The 23997-nt window shown below is 61.0% G+C and overlaps 1 protein-coding gene across 6 annotated transcripts in view; it reads right to left on the bottom strand.

The window, feature by feature from the left end:
- Positions 1-1877: 1877 nt before the first annotated feature.
- TBC1D16 (TBC1 domain family member 16) overlaps positions 1878-23997 on the bottom strand; it is a 54292-nt gene continuing 32172 nt past the window's right edge. For all 6 annotated transcript variants that reach the window (XM_075904123.1, XM_075904120.1, XM_075904124.1 and 3 more), the window contains 9 exons: positions 11085-11282; positions 9736-9883; positions 8278-8445; positions 7592-7740; positions 7117-7251; positions 5786-5972; positions 4643-4822; positions 3560-3706; positions 1878-2621 (listed from right to left, as the gene is read on the bottom strand). In XM_075904123.1, coding sequence (XP_075760238.1) covers positions 2376-2621; positions 3560-3706; positions 4643-4822; positions 5786-5972; positions 7117-7251; positions 7592-7740; positions 8278-8445; positions 9736-9883; positions 11085-11282 — 1558 coding nt within the window. In that variant the 3' untranslated portion in view covers positions 1878-2375. The remainder of the gene's footprint in view (positions 2622-3559; positions 3707-4642; positions 4823-5785; positions 5973-7116; positions 7252-7591; positions 7741-8277; positions 8446-9735; positions 9884-11084; positions 11283-23997) is intronic.

Raw genomic sequence — 23997 nt, 5'->3', positions numbered from 1 at the left:
CGATTACAACTCCCTGCACTCTGGCTCGCCGCCGCCCCGAGTGCCTGCAATGATGGTAAGCGCCCCTCCGCCGCCAGGCCGACACGCCACGTCACTACCACATTCACCTCCCGCACTGAAAGAGCATGTGGCCGTTCCACCAGCCCAGCCCCCATGGCGGCTCAGAGCACCCGAGACCTTGCAGTCACGTGCATCCGGGAGAGGCGCGCTGCCTGGCAAACAGGAAGCAGCCCAGGTCAGCATCACAGTGATCCTCTCCCTACCCTGAGCTTAGCCTAAGAGCAATGGTCACATGACGGACAACAGCCCGCCGCAGCAAAGGGACACCTGCAGAGTCCACCTGTTAATGAGGCCGGTGGGTAACAGCAGGCGTGGCAACTGCTTTTGGGCAGGTCCCACACACTGCTTGCTTGCTCACGCGCCTACGCACTCAGAAGAGTGTGGTGGGGCTTTAAAAAAATCAGGTGCTGGAAAATTCCACCCCAGAGCACAAATCAAACAGCCCCAAAGGATTCCCACTGCTGACGGGCATTTTAATGGTGGAAACGGGAAACTCATTGGGGCAGGGGGCTGGACTTGACCTCCTGAGGTCTCTTCCAGCTCTAGGATTCTAGGTTTACAAATATTACCTACTTGGTCTCTTCCCGTGACCTTTTACGGCCTGGGAACAACAATTCCTGCAGCAAAACCGGCTCTGGGTCTTTTGGTAGGTGTGTCCCGGGCCAGCTTCTAGGTGGGCGTGTTAGCGAGTAAATCACTGTTCCCTCCTTGAGCCAAGGGACAGGCAGGGAGAGCGCCTGCCCATGCAAGTCACCAGCTGCTCGGAGCACCAGCTGACACGCCCAGGCTCTGTAAAACCTTGGCCAAGACGGTACCTGGTTCACCTCATTCATGACACACTGCAATGAGAAACGCAGGCAGCAGGTGGCGCTCTGGTCCTGTTTTTTCAATGGGACAGTGCAGCTTTCTCTGTGCTGGTCTTCACTGGGGGGGGGGGGGCGGGGTGTTAACCTGGCTGGCTGGCAGGTGGGTCCCTGGTACTAGCCTGACATTACAGCCAGTCACCGCCTCTTGCAGCTAAAGTGAACTCAAAAACTCCCAGCAGATGGGCAACACACATGCTGCTGGTCTACCAGCCTGTTACCTGTCACTAGTGGCCTGGTACCCAAGTCCCTCTTGGAGTGTGTGTGTGTGGGGGGGGAATGCCCAGCCATCTACAGAAGCCAGAGCCAAAGCTTTTTGGCATATCACGGCGGGGATCTGTGCACCTGCGTTCACAAGGGCAGTAACCCTCGTGCGCAGGGCCAGCAGGCTCACTGGTGCGGCACGCCAGCCGGAGCGGGGCGGCTGTTTCAGTGAAAGGCCAGATCTCACCCAGAAAAGAGGAGGCAGCCCAGGCAGGCGTGGCTGCATTCTCCCAGCTGCTTCAGCACGGGCAAGGCTTCCCGGCACAAGGGCATGCTGGGAGCAGAGCCTCTCCCTCCCCTTCCACAGGCTGCCAAGCACAGGACACTTTTCACAGCACCTCACTTGCACCAGCGGGTGCAAAAGGCCCAGCTAGAGCACGTGCTCCAACCCCCAATACAGAGCTCACCAGGGGGCTCAGAAGCAGAGGAACCCACCTGCAAACTTGCAGGTACCTGGGGCCAGACACTGGAAACGGACGTTTACGCCCAGCGGCTCTGGTCTGCAGTCGGCCGAACGAGGGCGTTTTGCTGAAGAACGTGACGCACAAGGACGTGAACCCTGGAAAGGGGGCGGGGCTGTGGGCAGGCAGAGCGTGCAGAGATCCACGGCAGAGGGGTTTCAGCTTGAACAAGGATAAACGTCTAGGAGAGACCGTTCCCGAGACACCAGCCAATGCAACAGCGACCCCGCAAGCCCAACAGTTTGCAATTTTATTTTTTGGCAGATACACTCCAAGTGATCACCCTGGATTTCAAGAGAAGCCACTGAGTTGTGTTTTGGTTGAAGCACGGTGCGCACGGTCAGAAAGGGGCTGGCAGTGAGGTCTCGCCAGGGCTCTGCTCTCGCTGCTCTTCCTGCAACAGCTGCTGGCGGCACTTGCTTTTCTGAGTGTTCTGGTTTCTTAGGCGTGAGGGATGGTTCCTGGGTGCTAGTGCAGCTGCTCCCGGGGACAGAGCCTCGCGAGTCTACAAACACGGTGCATTCCGCACACCAGCCACCCCGCCCGCGCCAGACAGACTCTGCTCCTGGTCTGCTCCGTTTCATTCGGGTTCCAGAACTCGTACAGCGCAATCGGCTTCCGTCTCCCTCCTCCTCCTCGGCCGTTTCGAGTCGGGAAACACTCCCGCTCGGTTTTCTTCTTCGGTCCACTCCCCACCCCTGCGCAAAGGAGCCCGTTTCTCCTGCTGCTACTTGCGGAAAGCGAAGACCTCCCGTGGTTTCGGTCCCCTCTTGCCCTCGGTTCCTGGTTTCGCAGAAGGCACTTCCACCACCCCCCCGTAAGGGCAGCTCTCCGATTCGGGGTGGTGGCCGGAACACTCCACAGCGGGGATGTAGCCGCTGTCCCACATGCCGGTCCCACACAGCTTGCACAGGTCATGCAGGCTACAGGGGATCCGGGGTAGCAGGCGAAACTGATAAAGCAAACTCCTAGCCTGGCAGGGGAGAGAAGGCAAAACCCATTAGAAACACAGCCAGAGCGGGGCAGCCCCCGGCCCATCCTGCTTACTTACCACTTCCAGCGCACGACCTGCAATAGCCTGGCCACGAGAGGGGCGCACACCCTGGGCTCACGCAGGAAAGCTAGACCCGGCCCGTCTCCAGCCTGGGAATTCAGGACTGGACAGTGAGACGCGGCTCCTGCCCCGGGGTGTTGAAATGGGACTACTTTCCTAATCGAGAAGTCGATTATCGGCCACTCGATAAGGGTAGCAGGTGCAGCGCTCAGTCTGGCTTGCACCGGGTGCCAGCAACCCCGCCGCTGCCACTCTGCATGGCGAGGGACGGGGAGCCGGCCCGGGACCGGGGACTGAGCTAGCGTCTTCGCGGCCCGGCTCCCCCGTCGCGTACAGTGCAGAGCGGCGGGGGGCGGGATTACTCGACAGCGCTAGCTGAGACGCTCCTGCCTATCGGTCAGTCGATGAAATCCTGGCGATAGCCACAGAGCTGGTCCAGCCTGGGCTGCAGCGCGAGACTCCCCCGCTCTCCCGGCCAACCTGCCTCACCCCCCGCTGAGGATCTCGAGTCCCCCCGGCCTTTCTGCTGGGAGGAGGGGGAGAGCACTTGTAAAGGGGGGAAGGGTAATTAGTCCCAATCGTGCTGCTGGTTACTGATCGCTACGGCCTGCCGCTATCACCACATTTCACACAACCCCCGCTCAGGGCCACAGGACCCACGGGAGCCAGCACAGCCCGATGAGCTGCAGTGCCCCCCTCTCTGGTTAATGTAGAGCTGGTGCCGTCTAGCCCCCACAAGGGTGAACAGCACCATGACGGGCGCCAGGCGAACCCCACCCTCGCAGGAGGACACGCAGCAGGAGAGCTCGGGCGTCAGCCCCGAGTGCCCCAGCCCAGCTCCGCCCGGAGGCGTTTACCTTCCTGAGTACAAGCTCTCCGTTCATGTGCATGGCCAAGTTCCCGAAATGCAGCAGCATCTGGTCCGTGGCCAGCTGCTGCTCGATCACCTCGTCGCCGTAAATCACCACGATGGCCACGCAGATGAAGAGGTGGAAGTAGTCCGTCTGCAAGGAGACGGCAGGAGCTGGAGGGCAGGCCGGACGGGGGCACCCCCCGGACTCCTCTTGCCGCCAGGGGCCCCTTGCGCTTATGCGTGGCCTGGTCCAGGCGGGGGGAGCAGTCGGAGGACCCTGCGCTGCGACCCCCCCGCCGGCTGCCTTTCATGGAGAGAGGCGAAGCTTGGAGCACACACAAGTGCCTAGCTAGAGCCGCCAGCCGGGGCGATTGGCAGAGGCGGCAGACAGGCCCTGGAAGTGCAGGCATCCCAAATCCCGGGCAGGCTCACGCTCTGCGCCGAGGGGGAGGGGAGAGGCCCCACAAACCACCCAGCCCTGGTCGCACCGGCCAGGCTAAGAGGGGCCCGGTGGAGCGGTCACTGCGCTGTCACCGCTTGCCTGGGGAGCTCTCCCCCAGGCCCACGTGCCCGCCCAGGAGGAACAGTCCCTTCGGCAGATCCTCCCCCGCCAACTACAGAAATGAACTCCCCATAGCGCCGGCTGTGGAAGAAACCTGCCCAGCTGCAGCGGCCTCTCGCTCCCACAGGGGCTCCCGTTTCTCGCTTGGTCCTCTGGCTCGTCATTTAGCCAGCCAGCCATTGCAAGGCCCCGAGCTGCAACTCGAGATGGGAGGGAGCCCGTCTGCAGCTGAACTTCCCACACAGCAGAGACCCTTGGAACCGAGCGCTTGCGACAGCCGCAGGCTCAGCCCACGGGCCCGCAACGAGCTCAGCCCTGCGCAATCTGCATTCGCTGACGGGACCGCGAGGGAAGCGGCAGGGCTCGATTTCCAAGGCTGGGAAAGCCTGTTTTAAGCGGGGCAGTGTCGGCCGGGAGCGGAGGTGCACCCACACCAGATCACGGTCCGGCCAGCACGGCACATGCCAGCACTTCCAGCCGGGGCAGCTCTCGGCAAAGGGAATGTGCCCGGCCCCGGGGGCTCACCTGATAATGCGCCCAGCATGCTTCCCACATGCGCAGCGCCTCGGCCTCCGGAAACTCGCGCTTGAAGCAGAGAAGGATCCACCGGTGGCAGAAGAGCATCTGCAAGCCGTCCTCCCCCAGCGCGGCCAGGTGCTGGTAGAAGCGCAGGTGCATGAGTCGCAGCAGCTCCCGGAGGTACATCTGGAAACACAGGCCAGCCCTTAGTAGAGCCGCTGCCTCGTGGGCCTGGGCCCCTCGCCCCGTGGGCACAGGGGCTCCCTCGCCACCGTGCTCAAACCGGGCCCCAGCCTTTCCCTCCAGGCGGGCGGCCAGGCCAGGCGTGGTTCTGGGGAGAGTGGAGACAGGGCCCGGAGGCCACTGTTTAAGTCCGAAAGGAAGAGCAGAGGGAGAAGAAAGTCTCCGGGGCAGGTTTTATCTTAACGATGTTAATGAAAAGGGCCAAGGAGCTGGGCTGAGGCAGGGAGCCTGGCGCTGGAGCCCCGGGGAGGAGGGACTAGATGCTGGGACGTTACTTGGCTAACTCTGAGCGGGCAGATGTTGTCATGTGGGGACCAGGCCACGTGGCCCTAGCTGTCACCACGCAGGCGGGGAGGGGGGGGAATGGTGGGGTGCGAACCAGCCAGGAGCCCGCCCAGGAGTCAGAGGCTTTTGTCTCCTCGAGGGCCCTTTAGGTGCCTGAGGCCGACACTTTGATTTTTGCTCCAAACACAGTTTTAGACACAAGCTCCATGTGACCGAACTGGTTAACGCTTTCCTGGCGGATTTCACTGGCACGGACCAACCCGCTGCCGTGGGGGAAACCTGAAGGCTGCAGATTTATGCCCCCACCCCGGGCCCAGGGGCAGGTTCCGTGTCCAAGCCGAGGGCAGTGCAAAGGGCAAGTAGCCAGTTGCCCTGGAGCCCAGCGTAGAAGGTCGCGGAGTCAGAACCATTCACGGGCTTTTCAAAGTCCCTGATTCCCATCGGCCTCCATCCTGCTAACGCCCCCCCCCCCCCCGCGTTACTCTCCCTGGGACATGGCTTGGCAGCCGGGAGCCGCAGAAGCCGCATTGCCAATGGCTTGATGCGTTTGTTTCACAGGCCTTTGGAGGCGGCTCGGGGGTGCAGAGGAAGGGGACAGGGCCCCTGCCATGCAGCGCTCACCAGCTGCTTCTCCATATCTTCATCCCGGGGGGAACTGATGAAGATCGTGTTCTGCATCAAACCCACAAAGCACCAGAAAGTGTCCGACTCATCCAGGACCTCGGCCAGAATGGGGGCCACCAGGTCGGACATGCCCTGGGAGTAGCCGATGGTAGGGTTGTACACTGCATAGTTCAGCAGGATTCTCCTGGAGGAGACATTCCATCGGCGAGGGTGAGATCCGGGGGCGCCAGGCCCAGCTCAGCCGCCCCCCGTCGCCACCTCCCACCCCACACACAGTCACACCCGGCTCTCGCTGCCTAGGGACACAGCTGGACTCTGGGAAAGGAGCGAGCAGCTCGAGGTGCATCGGCAGTGCCGGGAAGGGCTCTTGCAGGGATGTCTAAGGCCCAGACGGGGGGCGTGGGGGGGGGGGGGGCGAGGGCATCTTCAGGAGAGGTCGTCGGGCCGTTGCCAGGGACTCTCAGTAATCGGTGACCCTGACCCAGGCAGGACTCACTGAGCCTCCGCTCAGCAGCCAGGGCCGGCTCCGCCGGAGACACGGGACAGGGGAGAGGTGCTCTCAGGACGGGCCAGCAGCATGGAGCGGCTCAGCTCGGAGAGCCCACGCAGCCTGGCTCCAAGCCAACTCCCGCAGCCGGAGGCCCCTGGCCCCACGCAGCTGCGGGGTGATGGAGACGTGGAGCGCAGGTGGGGGGGCAGCAGGGAGGAGAGCGAAAGCAAAGAGGGTGAGCACGGGGTGGGAGTGGGGAAGCAGGGAGGCCCTCGAGGGGGCAGGGTGCCCACATGCCCATCGGCGACGCTCAGACCCACAACGCCGGCTGGTCCCTCTGCCCCCTCCAAAGCCGGGGGGGCAACACCCCCAGGCTCCAGGGGCTCGGCCCACGTGGGTCTCGGCGGGGCCATCCCAGGCAGACGGAGGGGAAGCAGGGCCCCGTGTGCATCCCTGGGGCTAGGCTGCCCTACATGGCATCCCTCGGCACGGGGCTGGGGAACCTTCCTTGGGACGGGGGCCGCTGGCCCACAGAAGAATCAGTCGGGGGCCACACACGAGTGAGAACGACCCTCCCCACGTTCCCCTCGCACACCGGAGCCTGGGGGCCCGGCTGGTAGATCTTGTGCACTTCAGCCCTGCGGGCGAGTGGCAGGTTCCCCAGCGCTGAGTCTCAGGGGCCAGATCCAGGCAAGCGGGGGGCCGGACGCAGCCCCCGGGCCTGAGGTTCCCCACCCCCGCCTTAGCTGCTCTCCCCACGCTACAGGGCTCCGCCAGAGTCTTCCCTGCAGGCAGGAGGATCCCTTGCTGGGAAAGGCAGCGGCCAGCCTGGGGTCACCTCATGGTTTCCACGTTGGGGTTGTCCTCGCCGCGGAAGAACTGGTTGCTGCGGTCAGTCCTCACCACGTCTTTGTCGACCGTGAACTGCACGTTGCGCCAGAACTCCTTGTGCTCCTCTGGGGTCATCGAAAGCCTGGAAACCAGGCGGGGACTGAGTGCCCCGCGCAGCCACGAGCCAGCACGGCGCACAGGGCCCGGCCCTACAGCGTGGAGGGGCCAGGGGGGCGCAGACCAGGCCCCACCTCTCCAGACATCTCGCACCACCCACAGAGGGTCCCAAATCTGCTGAGAGCTGCTCGTCCGAGCAGGGCCCCGACAAGTACAGCCGCTGCTCCGGGCCAGCTTGCGCCAAGGAATTCACATGCCCGAGCTGGCACCAACTGTCCCCGTCCCCCCTCCCTTCCTCCAGACGCCCCTGGCGGGCCACAGGGCCCAGGGCCAGGATCAGAGAAATGGGGCCTCTCCCTGGTCACCTCTTCTGCTGGATCTCCAAGTATTCACTCCTCTTCTGCACCCTCCACGCCTCCCTCTCCTCCGACGTGGACTCGTAGCTGTAGTACCGCAGCATGAAGGGCCAGACCTCGCCTCGGATCGACACGTCAATCCCGCCAAAGAAAATGGCCTGGAGGAAGGTGCCGAAGCGGCAGTCAGCACGGCTCGTTCGCTGCGGCGAGACACCGCCAGCCCTGGCGCGGCGGAGGGACCAGCCCAGCCACCAGCCAAGCGGCCCCTTGGTTCACAGTTTGCACATGCGTGGAGGCAGAACACAGGCCGCCTAGTCCCAAAGGGGACGCAGATCGGGCTCATCTCAGTGTCAATCCCCCTCCTTCCCCTGCGATTAACGCACGGCTCTCAAGTCACAGCGTAATCCCCGATCCCGGAGACGCTGCATTTCTCTGCCTGCTTTTCTCCCCCGGCACCCCCCAAACCCGGGTCTTATTTCACCCAGAGCTGGACACTCGTCCACTAGGGCCAGTAGGCAGGACAGCAAACCCCTCTGCTCAGCAAGGCGCGCTGCTGTCTGCAGTCCCAGCGAGACCCCCGCCAAGCCGCAGTGTAAAACCAACCAGCACCTGCCACGGCGCCAAGCAAACCGCTTCAGCTTCCACCTGGGGCCTGGCCTTTGCCAAAAGGAGCCCGCAGACCGCCAGGCCCTCACCTTGTGCAGCTTGTACTCCTCTTCCACCTGCCCTGCTCCGTTGAGGTGACTGAGCCAGGCAGAGACGTCCAGCCGCTTGTACGTGTTCTCCTCTGGGTGCGTCTCGGAGGACGGCAGCTTGGGGCGGCGGATTGAGAACTGCATGCACGTCTTCTCCTCGGGAAGCTGCTGCTCGGGAGACAGAACGGCGGCAACGTTCCTAAACCGGCTGCTTTAGCCCGGCTCCCTCGGCGTGGCCAGCCAAGAGCCGGGGGTGGGGGAGGAGGCGGGTTTCAGTAGAACACCGGCCATTAAAACAGCCGGAGTAATTGGAGCCATTGAGCATCGGAGAGCCACAAGCCAGCTTCATTTTGAAAGACAGTTTCTTGCCTCTCCTCCCCCACCCCGCCCCCAAATTCACAGCACTTCCCGCCAAACATCCCTCTGCCAGGGACGCCTGTGAGAAGTTCCATGTCATTGGCCTGACAAGGGACTGTTGGGAGGCACGCCGAGCGGTCTGCTCAGCTCGTGAAGGGCACTAGGGGCGTGTCTAGACTACAAAACGTTTTTTTCGAATAAAGTAGCCTTTTTTGGAAAAAACTTCACCTGCATCTAGACTACAGCCGCAGGCTTTCCAAAGGAAATCGAAAGAACGCGGCGGTTTTGTCAACCGTGGTTAACCCCATTCTACGAGGAATAACGCCTTTTTTCGAAAGTCATCTTTTGAAAAAAGGCGCTACTGAATGAAAACAGGGCTTTTTCGAAAGCACGACTAGACTCTCTTTCGAGAAAGCAAGCCACTTTTTCGAAAAATCTTCTTATAGTCTAGCCGCTCTCTTTCGAAGGAGGCTTGCAGTCTGGACCTACCCTGGAAGCCCAGTGCAAAACCGCAGCCGGCATTCAATGTAAAAATCAAAGGCTGCTCCGTGGAAGCGCAAATCCATGCGACCGTAATCGGGAACGCAGCAGGGGCCCGGCGAGAAGGAAGGGAATATACGAACCACGTTCTAATAAGCGCACACACTGTCTTAAACAGATAATTAAAGCGCTCGTATCGCATTTGTATGGGACTGAGCCAAACACGCAAAGGGGACTTGTCAAAACACCGGTTCCAAATGCTGCAGGCTACACACCACGGATGGGAGGTGCACAGAACGGCAGCCTGACGACTGCTGATTTTCCAGCCATCCAGCGGCCTGACGCCACCAGCTGGGGCAAAGCAGACATCTAACCAAGCCTTCTGGCTCATCACCCCTCCTCTCCGCAGGAGCGGAGGGGACAGGCAGGTGCAGCAGAGCAAGGCGATTTGGTTTGCACGTGCATTTCCCAAAATCGTCCGAGCAACAATGGATTAGTTAAGACACGACTCGATTCTCCCCTCCCCCGCCCGCAGGCCAGCCCTGGTGAGAAACGCAGGTCTCCCAGAGAGAACCTCCGTCGCACAGGGCACCCCGGCCGCAGCAGGCCCTGCTCGGCTACCTGGTCCTTGAGATGGGTCTCCGTGCAGTATTTCCATTGCTGAAACACCTCGGACAGTTTGTCCAGGCCACCATGGTGAAAGTGGAAGATCTTGTATTGACTCTCCCTGCTAGCAACCACCAGCTGCCCACTGGTGCACGCCTCGTCGCTGAAGGGCACACAAAGGAGAACAATGCATGCGGGGGCTGGTTTTACGGCCCGGGAGCTCGGGGTGGGCGCGGCCGGCGGGCTGCACTAGGAAACACTGGAGAGAAACAAGCGCGCGGGAAGCACAAACCCCCGGGTGCCTCCTGCTGAAACAGGCGCAGGGTTTCTGCCGCACAGGAGCGGAGGTTCCCCGTGGCCCCAGGGACCACCCTTCGCCCTTCACAGGGGCACCCCAGCACTTCAGCTCCCATCCCTTCCCCCTCCAGTTCAGAGCGCTGGCTGCACAGGGACGAGTCCTGCCGGGGCAGGGGACAGAAACCCAGGCTAGCAACGCTCAGCGCGCACCGAGCGGGGTCCCGGGGGGGGCTCTGGTTGCAATGGGGCTGTCCCTACCAACAGGCAAAGCATGCGGCTGCACGGGGCACCACATTTCATGGGGCAGGCTCCGGCCACCCCCACTTCAGCGCTGGTTTGGAGGTCCCCTCAGGCTCAGCGCCCAGCCCCCGCTCACCAGGCAGAGATGTGCAGTCCTGGTGGACTGGAGGACTGAGCAGGGGGCAGCCACGCAGCAGGCGGCTGGGGAGACGCGGCGTTTTCCCCTTCCCGGCACCGCTTCCCTGCAGCTACTTGCACAGCTGCCTACCGCTCTTCCCGCTCGCCCTGCTCCAGGCGGGTCCCTCCCTTCCCCCAGTGGCAGAGCAGCCACTCCCCGGGGGTACTGGTGCTGGGCCGCGTAGGGCACCTGCACAGGTCGGGACACTGCGGGGCTGCAAGCCACACCCGCTCCGGCCCAACGGGAAGGGTTTGGGCAGGGGAAGGGAAAAGCCGCCCACACGTCTGGAATTAGAAGAAGCCAGACGAGGGAAGAGCCGGGAGAGCCCAGAGGAGACGGGGAGGGGAGGAACCAAGGCTACACTTGCTCCTCCACCTCCTGGCTAGTCTTGATTTTCTGAAGACGGGCAGCACCAGTACGGGGCACCTCGGAAGATTTCCTAGCAGGGTTCCTCTAGGTCAGCAGGGATTCTGCAGGGAGGCGAGCTAGCTCAGCAGGCTGCCACGTGGGTTCAGATGGAGACAGGCTCCAGAAGAGATGTTCTGAAACAGCCGGTCTCCACACAGCCCAGCTCCCCTGCCCTGCCCAGTCACCCCCCCCACCCTGTCGCCGCAAAGGCCGACAGACGATCCGGAGCTACAGCTCTTACCTAAAGAAGAGGCGAAGGGACCTCATTTGTCCCAGGTCCACTCTGAAGACCCCACAGATCTGCTCTAGGGCAAATACCTTCTGCTGCTCGTCCCATCGGGTGTTCTGCGCCGGCCCGTTGCCCTCCTGGCAGTGGGCACTGGTGTCAAGGCTGGACGTGGAGCTGTTCGAGCAGGTCATGTGATTGTCACACGTCTCCCTACAGGCAGAAAGGGCAAAACCACCTGCCCGTTACCCCGAGACCCAGGCTCTGCCCCCCCCGGGCAGTACCGAGCGGCCTCTGCTGACAGCGTTACGGAGCCGGACCGGAGGAATCCAAACTGCAGAATGGATTCAGCTCCCCCCCACACACACCGTCGAGAGGGCCATTCGCGGGGAGCCGCAGCCAGTGCTCAAAGGAGGGGTGTTCAAAACGTGTATTTGTGTAAACGTGCAACCACTGAAATCGTTAGCGATGACGTGTTTGCGTGCAAGGGGGGTGGGGAGCAGGTGGAGCCGGCTCCCCCCTCCCTGGCTGCTAGAGGCACCAAGGGGGGGGGGGGTCTCACCATTAGGATTTCCCGGTGAACCCAGGAGCACTGGTTAAGCGTGTAAACGTGCACACACCAACACCCCCAGCTCCCAGAGCACACAGGGCTCCGGAAGGTGGTGCAGACCGTCCCCAGCGCCCAGAAATACAGCAGCTTTGAATGGCAAACTAAGACAAAGGCTTCACCCCTGGACAGGAAGGAGGGAAATCTTGGGGGGGGGGGGGGAGCAATCCTGCCCCCTCTTCACAGAATGGCAGATTCTCCTGGGGCGGGAGGGGCTCTCCAGAAGGCACCTTCCTCCCCTCTCCACCATGTGGCATGGAACTCAGAGCTGCAGGCCCCCGTAGGCCACAGCATGTGGAGGCTGATGGGTTTTCCATCCCAGCTAGTGGGGGCCCAGACCTGCAGGCGACTGTGGCACGTGCACAGTGGACAAGGGATGGGGAGGTCCGGGGGAAGGACACTTTGCCCCACATTCCTAGCAAATTCCTCAGCACGGGAAGGCAGCGCCGACTGGGGACCTCATCTGGTAGGGTCGGTCTGCAGCCAGAGAGAGGAGGGAAAACACTAAGGCAGGCCTGGGGCAGGGCCCATTTCCTGGCACCTGCTTACGAGGGGCCTACCCAGCCTAAACGGCTCCCACATCCAACCTTGAAACTCTGGCTAGTGACTGGTGAATTCGAGACAAGCCCTTTTCCCGGCACACGGTGAGCAGGGACGGCTCTCGGACGCTTCGCGGCAGGGACAATGTGTCTGCGCCCAAGGATTAGCCTCCGCCCAGCCCACAACCACGGCCAGCCCCAAGGGAAACCAGCCCTGCTCTGGGAATTACGCAACTCTGAAGCGGCGACCTCTTGGCTCTCACAAAGCCAGCACATCTGAACAGCCGGGGAGAGCCCTGAGGGGTTCCACTGGGCAGTCCTGTGGCAGGTAGAAAGCCAGCCCCCCGCCACACCCTGCGTGCAATGGCTTCTGAGCCGCTTAGCGACGTGAAGGCGCAGGGGAGGGGGAAATCACACATTCACCATGCATCTGCCGTACTCCCCATCGCCAGCTTCACGCCCAGCCCCACCGCTCCTTCCAGATTTCCAGCAGCCGCCAACAGCACAGGCTGCTGCATTGCAGCGCGCCGGTGTCCGGACCACTCAGCCAGCTGTGGGTTACATTGTGAACAGAATCCTAATGGGCAGCCTAGTTCAAAACCTCAGAGCCACCCCCCCACCCTGCTCCGGGAAATAAATCCACAGCTTCTGCTCCCCTCTCGTATTTAAATAAGGCTCCAGAGTAAAACCGTTTCCATCTCGGCTCTGCGGGATCCTGTGTTCTGCAGCGCCACACTCCGGAGAGCGGGTCCCAGGCCAAGGTAACCGCTGAGCCGGTCCAAGGCCGTGTGATCTTAGGACGAGACAGGGGCAGAGAGCACATCTCTGCTGAAGGAAACAGGACAAATGCACCAACGACTGTTAGATCTGAGCTTGGACCAACCAGACTGTTCCCTTCAAGAGCAGCACAAGGAGCTGAAGAAACATACCAGGAAATATTGGCTCATAGGATCCAGCGGTAATAGCAAGACACCTCATTTGCAATGCAGTGCAGTCGAAACAAGTCACCACCAGAGCTATGGTCCTTGAGATGCAAGCGACCGGGAGCAAAACCAAACGCTGTCAGCAGCATTAGCAAAACCCAAGGCAGGAATCCCACTGGAACAGGCATGTGCTATTTCACTTCGGCTTAAGGAAGGAGAAGCAGCTTCTTTGCTCTTTTGCCTCCAAATAAGCCTCTGGCTTGTTGGTTAGAAACACCAGGCGATGCATTGGCCCAAGTATTTTATCTTGACTAATTAGCAATCACCCATGTACACATTCCACCCATTTCTGGGTCCACACCCCTTAGGGAACCCATGCAAGGCAGCCACCCCGCACTAGGGAGTTTCTAGTGTCCAAAGCTACGGACAAGCCATGTGAGCAGAGCGTCCCACGGCTACTGCGGCCGCAGCGTCTGACTCCCCGTCTGGTAAAGCACTCGGACACCAGCCAGTAGGGCACTAAAAAGCCAGATGACGTCTGTGCCCAAAGTTCCTCGCCAGGAATCGGGTCCCACTATGCCAGGCCCCGCGGGAACACGCCGGCAGATAGTCCTGAGCTCTCACTGAGGAAGGGGCGCACTTGAAAGAGGTGGAACAACGGTAGCAGGGGCGGGGACAGAGATCAGGAGAACCCAAGCGGGCGGTTACAGAGGCCAGCCCCTTGCACCGCTGGGTTCGAGCTAGTGTCGTTACGACCAGCTCTGGTCGGCTGGTTTCCTACCGGCATCAGGCCATAGCACGTCTGTGAATTTCCAACCCCTCCCCCCTCTAACCTGCAACTTGTCCTGTGCAGTGTCAGCTTCAAACGCGAGGGGAGGATCCCAACAGAAAAGTGTCTGGGGAAGGCCTGAGTAACACCCCTTCCCCAACTCCTGCACCAACAGCCCCGAGTCCCGTTTGGTGGCTCCGCCTACTGGCTCCCCCCTTCCCTGCCTGCTCTCTAGGAGGGCCACAGCGCTGCAAGTCAGCCAGCTACTAGGGAGGTGAAGGACTAGTCGACTATCCGCTGAGCAAATGCTAATCAGACAGTCGACAGGATCGTCAACTAGTTGCTCCCCCCCGCTTGCTGCCTCTCTCAGAAAGAGGCAGTGGGGGGGGGGGAAGGAAGAGAGGGTACTTCAAAGTGGCAGTGCCTCATGGAGCCTGGGACCAGACCCTGGGCTCTACGTGGTGCTGCCACTTTGAAACACCCCGTGGAGCCCGGGACCAGATGGGGTATCCCCAGGGTGCATGCGGCATTTCAAAGCAGCAGGGCCCCGTGGAGCCCAGGGCCAGCTGGGGTATACCCAGGGTGCATGCGGCGTTTCAAAGTGGCAGGGCCCCGTGGAGCACAGGGCCAGCTGAGGTATTTCCAGGCTGCATGCAGGGCCCCGGGGAGCCCAGGGCCAGCTGAGGCATTTCCAGGCTGCATGCAGCGTTTCAGTGCGGCAGGGCCCCGTGGAGCTTGGGACCAGCTGGGGTATCCCCAGGCTGCATGCGGCATTTCAAAGTGGCAGGGCCCCGTGGAGCCCAGGGCCAGCTGGGGTATCACCAGGGTGCATGCGGCATTTCAAAGCGGCAGGGCCCCATGGAGCACAGGGCCAGCTGAGGTATTTCCAGGCTGCATGCGGCATTTCAAAGCAGCAGGGCCCCGTGGAGCACAGGGCCAGCTGAGGCATTTCCAGGCTGCATGCGGCATTTCAAAGCGGCAGGGCCCCGTGGAGCACAGGGCCAGCTGAGGTATTTCCAGGCTGCATGCAGCGTTTCAGTGCGGCAGGGCCCCGTGGAGCTTGGGACCAGCTGGGGTATCGCCAGGGTGCATGCAGCGTTTCAAAGCAGGGTTCCACGGGGTGCTGCCGCTTTGAAATGCCGCGAGGAGCCTGGCACCGGGCTCACCACGGCATTTCAAAGAGGAGGCTAGTGCTGCACAGCGGGGCCGTCCCCAGCTGACCCCAGGCTCCACGCAGCACTTTTGCCTTTGAAGCATAGCAGCAGGCTGTTATACCCCAACGGAGGAGGCATCCTAACAAGTAATCGAATAGTCGATACAAAATGCAAAATACAATTAGTGGCTATTTAACATCCCTACCAGCAGCCCCACGATGCCCTGACCCAACTCCAGGAGAGCGGGTGGAGTAACATCCAAGCCCAGGAACCCCAGAGCAACATTCCGGGGAAGAAGTGTCTTTTGTGCACGATACGGTGGCAGCGTGGGAGACATGGTTAACAACCGTTATAAGCGCGAGCTGTGCGGCGGGGGCAGCTGAGTCCACAGAAACGAAGCCGACCCGACACCGGACTTTTGCTTGTTGGAATAAGGCGCAGAGGAAGGACTTTCTGAGACACTGGTCCCTCATTTCCCCACCCCTGGGATCCACCACACCTTCATACTGGTGCCCAGCACAGAATTCATGTGGTGGGGGAGGGCTCCGGCCTGGGGTGCACGGCCGTGAGGGCTCCGGGGTGGGGCCGGGATGAGGGGCTTAGGGCTCGGACAGAGGGAGGGGGTTCCAGCTGGGGGTGCAGGCTGTAGCGGGTGCTGATGAGGGACTCAGGGTTGGAGCAAAGACTGGGGTGCAGGCTATAGAGTGGGGCGGGGCTGAGGGATTTAGGCAAAGAGGGTGCTATGGGGCTACTGGGGGGAGAGAGTGCGCACAAGAGAATACGCCCCTCCCCAGCACACCCAGGCGGGGGGGGGGAAGGCACCTCACCTCGCCATGGCAGCTCTGGGGCTGAGGCAGCATGATAGCCGCCCCCCACCCCGCCGCAGGTTTGGGCCAGGGCCAGACTGCCCCGGCCGCAGCTGGGTTTGGGCCAGGAGAGAGGCACCCTCCCCTTGTGTGGCAGGCCCCCAAGCACGCTCCTGGAGCGCCTGTCTGGTGCTAAACAGGTGGCCACGCAGCGCCCCGGAAACCTCGCTCGGGCTCGCAGTCTGTAGCGGGGGTCACAAAACTCCGCACTGGCACAAAGGTCTCCACCTTTTTAACAATTCACTCAGGCCTGGCTGGCGGGAGGAGGGACTAGGTTCATCCATGCACTAAGGTCACCCGGAGGCTGGTAAGCTCTGGAACAGATGCAAAAAGCTCTGCGTAATCTTAAACACCCGTGTGCCGAGTCAGTTCACACTGGTCTCTGCGAATGGCTCCGATGCAGAACTGCTTCCCTGCACTTTCTCCAGTCTGTCGAAGCACACGCGCGAGTCCCGTGCACTAGATAAACCCGCATCCTCTTCAAAGGTTCATAAAACGTCGCAGCACAAAGCGCTCCAATGCCAACGTGGACCTTCCAAAAGCTCGTCCCCCGAGCTCTCCATGGAGCCGCTGGCTTTCGAAACGTACGTCCCCCCCACCCCGAACTGCACTAAACGCTATTTAGTGGCTAATTAACGTTCTGTGCTGGAAACCTCCTGTAATTGCACTTCTTTCACCTTTCTCGCCTTTGTCCTCCAGGGAGCCCAGGCTGTCGGATGGCATTTGTTCTGCTTATTCCTGGCTTACCAGCACTAGCTCTTCCCTGCCAAGAGACACTGCCAATCACGGCTGCAGAGGTCACGCTAGGAGCACGTTACCACCGAAAGGGAAAATAGACGGCTCCCAAATAGAATTTTCCCCACTGAATGTCAGCGCCAGGGAGCGGATTCAGCAGTGCGCTTGACAGACAAGATCTCAGCCACGTTCCAAAGACAAGCTGCTGGCATTTCGACTGCACTAGCATCTGCTCCTCACTAAACCAGGGGGGGGGGATGCTTTGTGCCTAGCACTTGCGTAAGAAGCCATCAATGCATATGCCCAGGCCTTAAGAGAAGGCTGCTCTGGCGACGCCGTCCCCCCGCTCGGCCCAGGAGACGCGCGCCGTGAGCTCAGTGCCAGGGCTCCGCCCGCCGCGGAGGACAAAGCACGCCAGCCCAGCGCAGCAGGAAGGCCCAAGGGGCACCTGAGTGCCCGTCTGCCTGTTGCTCAGCACAGCGGTTGCCGCGAGGAGGGCAGAGCCGTGTAGTCAAAGGGCACATGGCACTCCCAGACCCAAGCACAGCAGCGTGGCCCCTCTGCACGCCCAACGCCCAGGGGCCGGGGTGACGTGTTCAGCCGGCCTTACCACCCAACATCTCATGGGCAATTCCATCCGCAAGGCCGAGAAAGCAGCTCCCTCCGTAGAGCACAGGATGCTCTCCCCTTGCTCCTTTCCTGCCTGGGCTCAGTGGAAACAGGAGCAGACGGGCTCACTACGGCGGAGGCTTTGTGGCCCGCTAACTCCTACCGTGAAATAGTAGTGACGTGGGGGGTGGAGAACAGACGGGGCTAGCTCGGAGAGGGCTCCGAACTACCATACAATGGACACAAGGGGCAAAGTGACAAACTTGAGTTAATGGTTTTGAATTGACAGGGGAAGGAGAAACCATCAGGAGTTTGCCGTGAATCCAGTCAAACCGCAGCATTTAACAGCTACACCCAGACGCTCTTTTCCAAAGAGCAGACTGAGAAGCAGGTGAAGTCTGCCGAGGTAAAAGCAAAGCTCGGGCGCGCTCTGGAAGATTGTGTTAGGTGTGGGTAGCAGCGTCAGGGCCCACAGTTCCCTGCTTCTGAAGAAAAACACAGCACCCGACAAGCCAAACAAATCAGTTACTCCCGTCCATAATGCAAACTTTATTTTTGTTTTCAAGGAAAGTATTTCGAAAGCTGAATGGCAGATTGGGAATATTTCACGCAGAGACGTGGAATCTCAGGCCAGACCGAGAACTCGTTAATGAAGCACAATGTAGCACTTACAAAAAATCCTGAGATGGAAAAAGTGAGTTCTCAACAAGACCGAAGACGACTTTACATTTCAGCACACTCCCGCCTGGAAAAGGGGAGGAGGGTTCTTAGCATTTCTTTTTTTAAAAAAAGAAGAAAAAATAAAATCAATGGATTATTCTGATGTTGGGCTTTTTTTAAAGTTCCATCCATATGAAAAATAAAATTGTCAACTAATTATGCTAATTACAAACAGACCTTTGAGACCCCTGGCCCTTGAAAGCCCTGACAATTATCTTTGTTCCTCTATTTGTGGCTCCAAGCACTGAAATGGGAATCCTGAAGACTTTCAACGCACAGACAGACTCTCCACGCTGACCCAAAGTTAGCACAGCCAGCCCCAGCTGAAGAGACTTTTACTGCCACTGCAAACCCATGTTAGAGACTCCACAGGGGGAGACGTTTCTCCGGGGAGAAGGAGGGGGGGAAGAGAAAGGGGAAAAGAGGACAAATCCCTAAAAAGATGCATTAGTAGACTAAAGTGCTACATAGTCCTGTCTTTTGCTTCAGCTACACCAGACTAACACGGCTCCATTTCTATCACTTAGTAGACTATTGTAATTAGAACCCTGCGCAGATACAAAATGAGCTGCAGCTATCTGCATTCACATCCATGGATACCTGTGGATATCCACAAATGCGCAGGAGTCTATGTAGCCGCATCCATATCCGCAAAATTGAGCTGTGGCTCCCTGCAGATACGAAGTGGAGATCTGGGGATTTGCAGGGCTCTAATTGTAAGTGCTTAACATTGTTACTGCAGGGTCTGAGCCACGGTGCGAGCTAGGCACATTCCTTTGCGTCCCACTGCAGCTCCGACTGTAGAAAGGACCCTCACCCTTCTGACTGAGGCCAAGCAACCCTCCCTCCCAAGACAGAGCGCCTGCAAGCGCAGTTTCTCTCCAGTCTTGATTAGGGTCTCTCGGTGTTACCGTAACCCAAGACCGCCACCAATTGCAACCAAGTGAGTTGCTCCAGGTGAAGCATCTTGCAGCAAGCTGGTACCACTGCCCTCTTCTCCAGTCCCACTGGGCAGCCTCAGCACGTGCCCTAGTGGAATCAAATGGCACCACCTCGCTTCCTGTTCTTTGATGGGCAACTGTGCGCATGGTCCCACCAGGGGACCCAATTTGGCTCCTTTTACTGCTTTGCTAAGGGCGAGTCCACGGCCGGGAGGTGGCTGGCCACCCCGCTCTAGAAAGATGCAGGTGAAGCAGGGCAGTGTCCTAGCACGGAGGTAGTTCCAGCAGTGTGCAAGTACCTCTGACTCATTCCCAGTTTCGAAACCAGCCTAGTTCTAGCAGCCCGAGAGCTGCATGCAGACAAGCCCGAAGCTTCCCGAGCTAAAGGTAGGAGCCACCTAGGACTCCTACCAGCCTAGCTGTTGGTTGAAGAAAGCCCCCAGGGTGATGACGGAGTCCAGAAGACCTGCCCACATCCCTGAGCCTGCTAGGATATTTATAGACACCCCCCATCTCTTTTGCCCCTGGGGAAAGGTTATTTGGTCAGAAGGCAAAGCAGGAAGAGCCAAGCTCCCAGGTTGCACCAATCATGTGGGAAAGGCTCCTGCCGCTCAGAAGACACGGGGCTTTAGAACCCAACTACTGGAGCTCAACATTTCAGTGGCACTACGGATGTGAATAATTAGCGCCCTTCCCAGGGGGCTATGGGCCACGCAGTGCCGCGGAGAGAAGGTGGGAGTGTGCGCTCCGGACCGGAACAGCAGCATTGGGAGGGGTCGGAGCTGCGCTTTAAGACAACTTTAAAACACATTCACATCCACGTCGCCTGAATGCATCTCGGACGCTTGTAAAAGCCAAGACCTTTGGACGTGCCACCGTTGTGTCCTCCCGCTGTGCCTGGCAGGAGAAGGGGGAGCGAATGCTTTACCCTGGCCCGGGGCCTGACGGCAGCCGGATGCTCCAGCTGGTGTCTCAAGGGGAAAGGTCAGAGGCCACGCCCCCCCGCCACGTGGCTCTGCAGCAGCGCGGTATGCGAGGTGTTGGCGTGTGCAGGTGATTCTCCTGTCGGAGGGGCAGGGCCGTTCGTTTGAGCGGCAGAGATGGTTTGCACAGATGCACCCGCTGGAGAGAACCCCCGACGTTCCTCCAGGCGCTGGGGGCCAGGGCAGGCAGAGCACCGTGCTGGAAGGGGGCTAAAACCGGGAGCCAAATTTTGACTTGGCCCTGCTCTCCTGGGGCAGCATTTTCTTGCCTCCCAAAGGGCCAGACGGGTTGCATCAGGGCTGGGGAGGAGCTGAGCAGACCCTTCCCTGGGGCACGCCCCGGCTCACCTGGCTTTGGCTGCATTTGGGAAGCGCCTGCCATCTGCTGGCCACACGCGGGACCGCAGCTCCCCGCCTTGCACCGCTAGTCTGCATGATTTGAGGGACAGGCAGGCACTTGCTGCCAAGCTCTGGGCAGGCCGACCAGGGAACAGCAGGCCCCACCCTGCACTGCCAGCGCGCTCGCCGGCACACGACCCTCTGGCACAAGCAACCCACACTCTGAGTTCCCTCCACCCACCGGGGCGCCCCGCCAAGGCCAGAGAAACGTTAGAGCCAAGGGTCTGGGCAGAACGTGGGTGGTTTCCAGAGATGCCCTCAGCAAGTCCAGGGTCCCCCTGGGAACTGTGACTCGGCAGGGCACTCGCGACAGACGGCCCAGGGAAAACACCCTGGAAACCTGGTCACCGCGCACGCGGCTCGTGCAAAGGGGCCACGCTCATTTTAACAGCAAGCGCGGGAGCCATTTGTGAGACAGCTGCTGGCATCTCCAGCAAAGCCATGGAAGGCTTCTAGGAGCCCGCCGGCATCACCTCACTGCTCTGTTCGTCTTGCCCCCGATGCTTCGTCCCTGGCTTCCGGCATGTGCGCAGGGGCAGTATTTCGTCTGCCCTTGCTGCACGTTCCTTAGCTCAGGTCCCGGCCTAGCAGTCCCTCGCGCCCCCCTCTGCCGGCTGTAACGCTCTCCAGGAGCTTTACTTAGCAGTTGTCCCTCTCGTCCCTTCCTCAGCAACCTGGCAGCACATCACAGTGAGAAAAGGCCGCCCAAATGAATCCTCCAGATTGTGGAAACAGTTGGAAGGGACGACAGCCCTTTCCCCGTTCCCTCGCTCCATTTCGTCCTCCCTCCTGGGTGTTCTTGCCTGGAGCACCCCCACCTGGTCACACAGCACGACAGGGGAGTCCCTCGGCTGGCCCAGAATGGGGCTTGGCAGGCCAGGGGTATGCTACCAGCTCTGCCACTTGCCCATGGTGACCCAGGAGGTGAGTCGTGTCACCGCCTCATGCCTCGGTTTCCCCAGATGTACCACAGGTAGAACAAGACGGACCTCCTTCACGAAGGGCTTGGAGATCTCCCAAGCCAATAAACCCTAAGAGCTGGCATCCTCGTTGGCCAAACTCCCCCAAGCACTTGACCCTCCCAAGCTGCTCTTCGTGCCCAAGTCACAACCTCGCTGCCTTCAAATCAAAAGGCGGGGACAACAAACGGGCTGGGATTTCAGCTTCTGCACATTTTTGCCGTGGCCTTGGGCGGGGCTCCTTGCTCTGCAGACGAATGTTTTCCTTTCTTACGGCCAGGGCCAGGGCCAGGGCGCCATGCCGGGGCAGAAGGGACGACAGCAGGACGGCAGCGCGACGCGAGATGCCGCAACAGGTTGCAGGAGGCCGTGAAGGCAGAGATCAGTTCCCACAACCGTAAGGAAGAATTTAATCACTTCTGCGGCAGCCGGGAGGCTGGGGCACTGGCCGAGGAAGATGAATTCCCGGCCCCCCGCGGCCCCCCAGAGACGGCCAGTTCTCATTCATTTCTGCTCATCGGCCCCGTCAGTTCTGCCTCCAGCTTACTCTGCAGAGGCCTGAACAGCATGGTGAGCGGCCAAAACAGCATGATGCAACTCTGTGCGCTCTGTTACCAGCGGCCCCGCCACGGCCCTCGGCTCAGCAGCTCCCCTGCTCATTAAACCCCGCCCGGGGAAGGCTCGACAACAGGCTGTGCAAGAAAGCGGCAAAAATTGCATCAAGCGGAACTCCAGAGGAGCCTGTTCCTTGTGCTGCGCCCCCTCCCCCGGCCGTCTGAGAGGAGTTTTGTTTGTTCCCTTTCTGAACGTGGGTCTGTCTAGGACAGAGCTCTCAACACAGGGCCCGTAGCTCGAGGCGCAGGGAGCCCATCCCCACGCCCGCCCACCTCCCCGCGAGGTTGAAGCGCCAGTGGCGGCTTGCTGCTGGGGCGGGGGGGAGGGAGAAGGAGCAAAGAGCCCCAAGCCTCGCGGGTCGGATTCAGTTTGCAGGGGGAGCACGTGGCTCCACGCACTGCTGCCTCCCTGCTCCCCAGCCAACAGCAGCCCAGGGAAGCTTCCCCTACGGCTCCTATTGGCTGGAACTGCGGCCAATGGGAGCAGCAAGAGACGGTGACAGACATGGTGCCTAGGAGCGGTGGGGGGATGGGGAGCCAGCTAAGTGTCCCCAATCTTCCTCATGCGCCTCCCCACTGAGACCCCGCCCCCTGCTCTTGAGCCCTCCCTCCTGCTCAGACCCTACACTCTACACCCTTGGAAGAGGCGGGGCCAAGGGCAGTCAGTCTTTAGCACCGCCCGTTCTGCAGCACTGAGTCCCCTCCCCCCCAGCCCTCACTGCTGTGCAGAGCAGCACGCCGGCGCTCCCATGGCAGTTCAAAGGTGCTCTGGGCCCCAGGGCAATTGTCCCTTTGCACCCCACTTGGCAGGCCTGCCTGCACCCCCTCCCCCTGCACCCCGTGTCGGCACGGAGGGCGGGCTGGCGGTCCATAGAAAGGTTTGCATTGAGCGGGACGGGCTGCAGGCCAAGAAGTCTGAGACCCACTGGTCTAGGACCGCCGAGAACTAAGCCACCGCGCAGCTCTCCGCCGAGACCCGGCCACGTAAACGCGTCAGCTTCCGCAGACGCCGCCTGGCGCGCGTGTCACGCAGACCTGCTGCGTCCAGCACACAGAACCCTGGGCCTCGGGGCCGGTCCCAGAGAGCAAGCGCGGCTACGGCAGGGTGAGCTGCAGCAGCGTCCGGCTCATACGTCAGAATTGGAAGGGGGGTGTTAATTGCATGGCGAAACGTTGCCTTTCACCCCACACCACTGGAGCCCTGGGGCCACCCCCTACCTTACAGTGGGAGAGTGGATGCCAACAGCGGCCCCTCAACCAGCCTCGAGCTCCCTGACGGAGCCCAGCGCCGGCAGCTCGTCACAAGCGTGGAAATGGTCGAGCAGCGCTGCCATCCTTGCGGGGGCGCTGCCGCTAGGTGGGCACTGTTACGGTGCGGGGGCGGTGGAGCCACAGGCGGCTCTGTGCTCAGAGAAACGTGGCTCTTAGGGTTACGGCTCCATTGTCCTTTGGAGCTGCGCACGCACCCCAGGGCCTGGAGGGAGACGCACGTGGGAACGGCTCTGGTGAGAGCCAGGGGGTTACTAAAAGAATCTGGGAGAGGCGTGGGTGCATTGGCTGAGAGTGGGAGGAGGGGGGGAGCTGGGGTCCCCAGCTCTGGGGGAGGGAGAGGGCATTGGGCTACAGCGGGGGCAGGGCCGGACTAAGGCATGGACTAGCCGGGCAGCTGCCCAGGGCACCAACCCATGGGGGGCTCCCAGCTCCCGGATCGCAGGCTGCAGCAGCTCCCAGTGGCCACCCTGCAGCAGCTGCTTGGGGCGGGGGCCACGTTAACCCCCGCAGCGCCGGCCAGCAGCGCACGGCCATGCTCGGCCTGCACCGGGCCGCGCGCCAGCAGCAGTAGCCAGGCTGGGCACACGCGTCCTGCCACCGCCAGCTCTGTGTGCCCTCCCCCACGCGCTGGGCGGGGGCGGGGGTGAGGCCGCGCAAACACCCTCCCCCAACCTGGGGCGCAATTAAACTGTCTGCCTGGGGTGCTGGAATGACTCGGTCCGGCCCTGACCGGGGGGACAAGGGGGGAGGCAGGGCTGCCTGGCTCTGGGGGAGGGGTGGGTGCATTGGGTTAGAAGAGGGGGGCTGGGCTGCCAGGCTTTGCGGCAGTGGCGTAGCA

This window comes from Pelodiscus sinensis, chromosome 20, assembly GCF_049634645.1.
Source record: "Pelodiscus sinensis isolate JC-2024 chromosome 20, ASM4963464v1, whole genome shotgun sequence".
NCBI classification, from domain to species: domain Eukaryota; kingdom Metazoa; phylum Chordata; order Testudines; family Trionychidae; genus Pelodiscus; species Pelodiscus sinensis.
This window is presented reverse-complemented; position numbering and strand designations above follow the sequence as displayed.